This window comes from Thunnus maccoyii, chromosome 19 (genome assembly GCF_910596095.1).
Source record: "Thunnus maccoyii chromosome 19, fThuMac1.1, whole genome shotgun sequence".
NCBI lineage: Eukaryota > Metazoa > Chordata > Actinopteri > Scombriformes > Scombridae > Thunnus > Thunnus maccoyii.
Window position 1 is genome coordinate 19177141 of NC_056551.1, and position 7312 is coordinate 19184452.

General features: G+C 41.3%; 1 protein-coding gene across 1 annotated transcript; it reads right to left on the reverse strand.

Moving 5' to 3' along the window:
• On the reverse strand, positions 1–2120 carry rxfp3 (relaxin family peptide receptor 3). Its single transcript, XM_042396113.1, has one exon. The coding sequence runs from the start codon at positions 1565–1567 to the stop codon at positions 365–367; it is 1203 nt and encodes a 400-aa protein (XP_042252047.1). The 5' UTR covers positions 1568–2120; the 3' UTR covers positions 1–364.
• Between the last annotated feature and the right edge of the window lie 5192 nt (positions 2121–7312).

Below are 7312 nucleotides of genomic sequence, written 5' to 3' on the forward strand. Positions count from 1 at the left end.
CTTCTCTTCTTCCTTAACACACAACATAAACGTCTCTGCCTCGTTCGTCACAAAGAGCAGCAAATTACAAAATCACAGACACATGTGAAGTGGCCAGAGTAACATTTCTGCGGACAAGCATAAGTCATTACTGATCACTGACAGGTATCAGTGTGATAAACTGGCATGTAGAGGTGGCACAGTATTTGGCAATTTCTTATTTTCTCGCCTTTAAATGCAGATCCAATTTGAGATACAGCTTTCATGATAATACACGACCTGAATTAAATAGAAATAGTGCAATTAATGTAGACAAAGAGGATTTGAAACCTTCTCCGTGGCACTTTAAGCTATAAAGTGCTGTTTTGAGGCAGGTTACGTCTTTCTACATAACAGCCCCCGGAGGATAAAACACCACAGCGGGCAACTCGGGGGCGCTGACGGGGACCAGGACGCGCCCTTGCTCGTCCATCTCTGGTTTTGTGCTGGCTGTGATCGGCCTTATGGCGGTCAGAGTCGGCGAAGTCATCCGCCAGAAGAGTTTTTTCAGCGCTTTCCTGAACTCCCGCCTCATCAGGCAGTACAGGATGGGGTTCAGGCAGCTGTTGGAGTGCGCCAGGCACACGGACACGGGGAAGACATACACCTGCGTGGTGTAGTACTCATAAGTGAAATGAACCACGTTGAGTTTGATGAGGATTCCCCAGGCTGTAAGCGCCTGGTTGGGCAGCCAGCAGAGGAAAAAGGATAAGACCACGATGGTGACAGACTTGGTAACTTTGGCGCGTCTTTTGGCGCTCGATGTGTTGGTGTTTTTGGAGGCGATGACGCGCAACAGGAGCAGATAGCACGCTGAGATTATTCCCAGTGGCACCACAAAACCCAGCAGCACTTTCTGAGAGTGATAGAGCCCCAGCCAAAACTGCGCGGTCCCGTTGGTTTCCGGGAATTTGACGAGGCACAGGTCCTCGTTGGAAACTGTGACGGTTGTGGAGAAAACTGCGTGCGGCAGCGCGGCGGAGACAGCGGCGAACCAGATGAAGACGGTGATGCACCGCGCGGAGCAGCACGGTGGCCGCCGCCGCCTGCCCTTCAGGGCAGAGGCGAGCGACCAGTACCTCGCCACGCTCATAGCAGTCAGGAAAAACACACTGGCGTACATGTTCATAGCGGTCACATAGGAGACTATCTTGCACATGGCTTTGCCGAAAAGCCAAGTGAAGTCCAGCGCGTTTTCCACCGCCCAGAACGGCAGAGTCAGGACGAACTGGAAGTCAGTCACTGCCAAACTAGTTACGAAAAGATTGATGGAGGATTTTTTCCATACTTGTTTAGACTTCATGAGGTACAGGACCAGTAAGTTCCCAACCAGACCCAGCGCACAAACCAGAGAGTAAATGACAGAGATGACAATCCTCACAACAGCGGCGCCATCTCCCACAACATCAGTTTTGTCAAAGTCTGACAGGTGGAAGTCATCGCCGTATGAGCGGTTGGTAGTGCTGAAAATGCAGCTGAAGTTGACGGATGCAGCATAAACTGTCCCTGCTGATCGTTCGCAGTTAGTGTCGGTTAATTCTCCAGACATTTTAACTTTTAATCCAGGACCTCGAGGATGTCCACTAAAGTCATTTGTAGATCCAAATGCTTCATTTGTTGGGGGAAAAAAATGATGAAAAACGGATTTTAGGTTCTTGCACCAGCTTCTGTGCTATTTAAATAACAGCATACATTGAAAAGCAGTCTAGGTTTTTGAAATTAACACAAAAAAACAGATATGTTGCTGTGCATCCTTGATAGGTGACACAGCTCCTCAGGTTGTTGTGTTGCTCTGAGATGTTCTTTGTGCGTCTCCAGCTCTCCAACCGTGAAAAGACGTCCTGACGCAGCTCTCAGGCGCAATCTGGCGCTGTCCTTGGTTCTGATTAGATGCCACGTGGGAAAAACGTAAAAATCTGTCGTTTTGAGGTGGATATAGAAGAATTTAAACGGTGTGAATTTCATTTATGTTCCAATGTGAATCATTTTACCCTGTAATGACCATATGATTTACTCTTTGCAAAGTGGACACACATACACACGCACATGCAGTATAGTCTATATATGTATATATATATTTAACTGTAGTGAAGGTTGCAGAAGTTGTCCTCAAACGCTTTTTATTAGCTTTCATGAGTAATCGTCTCTCCATTGTGAATTCAGCCCATCATTACTTTTAATTTGCTTCCTATTGATTCCACTTTGCTGTGGATGGGACTCAGCAGCACTGCTGCTTCATCACTTTTTCCTGGGCCCACCTGGCTAGATGGCACACATGAAGGGGGAAATAATTTTAAATTATGATGAAAGTTGAACTGTAGCAGGAGGGTAGAGACATGACCGGAGTTGGAGAGGATAGATGAAAAGAGGAGATTATGATATATTTCTGCACAATAAATTTCCTTCACGGTCAAAACTGGTAAAACATTTCAGATGAGTTTATATCAGGGATATACTGTACTGTACATACTACTAACTGGCTGTCAAGGCTGGTTTGATGATCTGATTGATAAATGCTTTGAATACAAAAATGTGAAGTTTAAAGGAATAGCTTCACATTTTGTGGAATAGACTAATTCGTTGAGAGTTAGCTGAGAAGATTTATACAACTCACACATCTGTATGGTGTCACAAGCTGGCTCAAAAGTGTGTGACAAAAGAAGGAGACCACACATAGTCCTTAAATAATGCAAAACTTTTAATTAAGTAAATTAAATAGCAGGTCTAGCAGCTCTGATGTAAAGCCTCCTAAGCTCAGCCTGCCCAGGTGTGTTGCATCTCTGAAACAGTCTCAGCTCCACCCATCAACTTCCTAAAACATAGGGAAAAGCACAGGGAAGACGGGATAGGGCCAACCCAAGGCCGTCACAATGGTAAATATGAAGCTTCAGCCAGCAGCTTAGTTTATAGTTTAGCATGAAGAATGGATCAAGAGGAAACAGCTAGCCTGGCTCTGTCTAAAGGTAACAAAACCAGCACCTAAAGCTAACTAATTAGCATGTTTAATAGTGATAATAATGATAATTTGTGGTTTCTGGAGTTTCTGAGCAGCACAGTCTTTGTGAGGTTTTATGCTAAAATAAGTTAATCTGCTGCTACAGCTTCACATTAAACAGACAAACATAAAAATGGTATCAATCTTCTCATCTAACTCTCAGCAAGAAAGTGACAAAGCTATTTCACAAAGTAAAACAATTATTCTTTTAAGTGCTGAAAACATTTTGTAACTATAAGGATAACTGAAATTAATTCAAGGCTAACTGCGTACATTTAAAAATGGAAATTTATGTGGAAATGTAATTAAAGAAGTTCTCATCTATTTTAGTCTCTTCCTTTTTTGTGACCGGTGTGTTGCACTTAGTTTGTGGGTCTTCTGTCTGTTACCCAGCAGGAAAGCGGAAGGAAATGATTCCCACAGAGTTGAAGCTTTTTAGTCAAGTCAAGTCGAACTTTATTTCTAAAGCACAGTTCACACATACACAGGGCAAATGTGCTTCACATAAAGTGACAATATAATCGCAACATAATCATAGAGGTGCAAGTGCAGAACATACAACACACACATTCATACATACACACACACACACTAAGAACTTAGCCATAGACTGATGTGAAAAGTATGTTTTTTAACCTGCTTTTAAAAGTGTACCAAAGACAGCCTTCCTGCTTTAGAGTTAGTAGGAGGGATGGTTAAAAGACTGCTGCCTGTGGATCTGAGAGTACTTGCTGGCTTGTACCTAATGCATGTATTTTTATACACTGAGGTGCAAGGCCATTTAGAGCTTTGTACATGAGCAGCAGAATTTTAAAATTGCTTCCGGTTTTGACGGGGAGCCAATTTTGAGATCTAAAAACAAAGTTTAATGTGTTCAGACTTTTTAGTTCCGGTGGGAATGCGTGCAGCTGCATTTTGAATTAACTGCAGTCACCGCACAGCTGATTGTGGGAGGCCGGTGAAAAGACCATTAAAGTAGTCTAGTGTACTTGTTATAAATGCATGGATTAATTTCTCAGAGTCTGATTTTGATAGAAAGCCCCTATGTTTTTTGTTTTTTTTTAGATGGTAGAAGGCTGATCTTGTGAGATAATTGATGGCTCTTAAAATATAGATCGCTGTCTATGATTACACCCAGATTTCTAGCCTCACTTTTGCTCTCTAGAGACAGAGATGAGCTGAGATGAGCTCCTATTGAATTAGGCTCCAGTTCAGCAGGACATGAATGTCTGCATTAAAATTCATTGCAATCCATCCAATTATTAAAAAGGGGAAAACACACACCTATTCTAGTGAGGTGCTGGTTTGCATGCAGAGACCAACAAAAAGAAATGAAAAAGATAAAATTCAAAAATAGAAATTTATACTACTTTTCTGGTTTGTATTTTATGGTTTCTTGATTTATGTGGACTTGTGTTTGGCCTCAGGCTTCGCCTATCACCAACTTAGGTTAATTACCCTGATTTGTAGCCGATAGTAATGCCAGTTGGATGACGGCTGTGTTTTTTCCTGAAGAAGGCAGTGTGCCAAATCATTGATTTTCATCTGTAATATAAATTTATCTGAGTTATTAGTTTGCGGCTTCACTTTTTTTTTTTAATGCATCCAATAGTTGCCAAGACACTTCGTGCTGGTGCTATAGAGAACAAGCCAGAGGATCTAATTGTCATAATAGATGAGTTTCTAATGCTTCCAAGTATTAATCCCTGTCCCCTGTTGATCCACCAGGGGTTGCTTCCTGCCTCCCTGGATGTAAGCTCGGCCTTCGCAGCTGCCTTTAATCAGCCATCAACCCTGCTCAATCAGCTTGCCAAGTCTGAGGTTGTCCCTTCACATCATCAGCCACTTTGAGTGTAAAATCTATGCAACTGAGCTTCCAGACCAAGTTTTGCTTTTCTTTGGTTCCTGGCTGCCTGAAACCTTCAGTACAACCCAGAAGAGTGAAACTGCCTCAGTCTCCTGTCTGCTTACTGCGTTTGGGTCTTCATTCTCTGCCGTTATCACACTAACGAGTCACTTTTGTAGTTCTCCACTATTTTCCTTGCAGACAAGTATAGAACAACTGGCTTTTTTAAAAATATTTTTGTGGGATAAGAGCAGCTGCCACATTATTTGGCATTGTTTTGGTGAACCAAAGCTGCACAGAACTAACCAACCAACCAAGCAACCTCTTCACATCACAGGGGTTGATTCAATTAAGTGTTAAAACCAAACATATTGCTTAATACAACCATGACAAAAGAAGAAAGTTATCTTTGCATTGCTTGTCTCATATATATATGTATATATATATATATATATATATATATATATATAATTTGGCATTTAGTTCAGTGGATGCAAATCAAAAATGTAGATGAAAGAATATCTCAGCTCAAAAGGAAACATGAGATCAGAGTCAGTAAATGTCAACATACTGTATAAGATCCATTTTTTAGAAGCAATTTTCCAATATTCGTCCTGCCGTGTAATTTGATTTGATAAGCAGGATTATGTGGATGAAATGATGCATCATCAGTGCTGATGATGATAATAATGAAAAAGAAACCAAATCTATTTTCATCATCCCAGAAGTCAGCAGGGCAGCAGCTCCATCTCTACACGTGTTTGGTGCCTGATCCTTTTTTTTTCATATTTGTGGGAATCAAAATGAAATTACGGCAAACCTGAAAAACTTTTGCCCTTTCTTTCATGCTTATATACCACAAATCCTCCTCTGGAATCAACATTTCAGTTCACCTCTGAACCTCTGCAGCACCAAGGGAGACAAATAAAGGTCTGCGACAGGAAAAATCTCTGCTATAAGTGGTATCTGTTCCAATCACAGCTACCCGCCCTCCCTGCTAATGGTTTCCTGATCCTCTTAGTTTTGGAAGAAATCTTCACATGACAGCTGATGTCATGAAGTGGATTAATTTACTGGAAGAGAACGATAATTGCTGTATCCACAATACATTGTGGATACAGCCACCTACTCTTATTGCAAAACACACGCAGCCATGAAAATGTGCTTATAATCATAACCATTTCTCTCTGCTACATTTGAAGAAAGAATAGTGTAGCCGCTCTCACATCAGGGTATGGTATGTGTGATTGTAACTCTTACAAGATTGGAGCATTAAAATAACTTGTGAGATGAAGATTTTAGAGGGCTGTTGTATTCAGAGTTCTGCTGACCTCCGGTGGTATTCATGCAAACTACAAAAACTGAGCACACACTGTACAAGGAAAGATACAAAACACATTTAACACAGCCTGAACTGCTCCCTATGTTCACTTCCAGTGCTGATGTGGCACCCTGTGTGGTGCAACAGCTTCCAGTCAAACTGTTTGGTAGTCACAGCACAGCTGTTGGAGCCACCAGCTTACACACATACCAGAGTAGAACAGATGGAGCTGTTAGCAGTCAGTGTGAAAACTGTATTGAATGAAGCGTGCAGTCACATCTACACTTCATCCCAAGGTCTAATATCCACTTGAAGTCTACTGAAGCGATAAGTTTGAGGTGTTTCAAAATAACAATGAAGGAAATTTTACTGTGTCTTCGTTCCAAATCAAACATCTACTACAGTTAGGCTGGTATCTGTTTTTCTTATCAGCCTCACTTCTAAGTCCTGCAGACACACCCCTCATATAGAAACTAGAAGCATTCCACAGCTGTCACTCTTTTGAAGACAGCGGGCCACACAGGTCACCTGAAATTAGGTCGAAGATCAGAACACCTTCATTGTAAACAGAGCAGAGAATAGATGTCCTTGAGAATAATAAAAAAAGATTGTGTTCTTAACAGGCAAAACATTAAACCTCAATTCTGTTATATGAAAACTAATATCCTTAAGCCAAAATAATTAGGTTATGAGAGAAAAAATGCTTTATCACTTCTTGTCAGTGTCTTTCCAATGCATTTTAATCCATTCTCCTTGTACTTAATTTCATAGTTGCCTTGGTCTAAATGTTGAGGATAGCTGACTTTTTCAGCCAGTTTCAGCAAAGCAGCTCAACAACAGAAGCCAAGCACAAGTCAAGCAGGTCTTTGCCTCTGTAAAATGAATTAAAGTTGGCATATTGCAAAACACACACAGCCAAGTGTCTTCCCCCCATGATTAAATTATAGCAGGCAGTGACAAAAACAATTCTTGAGTTTTTCCAAGGAATTCAAAAACATTTAAGAAATGCTGCAAACTGCAGCTGCTGAGAACTGTCATGTTGGTACACGCCAATACTGATATAGTGAAAAATAAGCAACAGACAAAAGGGAAAATGCAGTAACTTAAAGGAATTGTTTAACATTTTGGGAAA

Coding starts and splice junctions, on each gene's coding strand:
- rxfp3 (XM_042396113.1), bottom strand. CDS start 1,567: ATGTCTGGAGAATTAACCGACACTAACTGCGAACGATCAGCAGGGACA.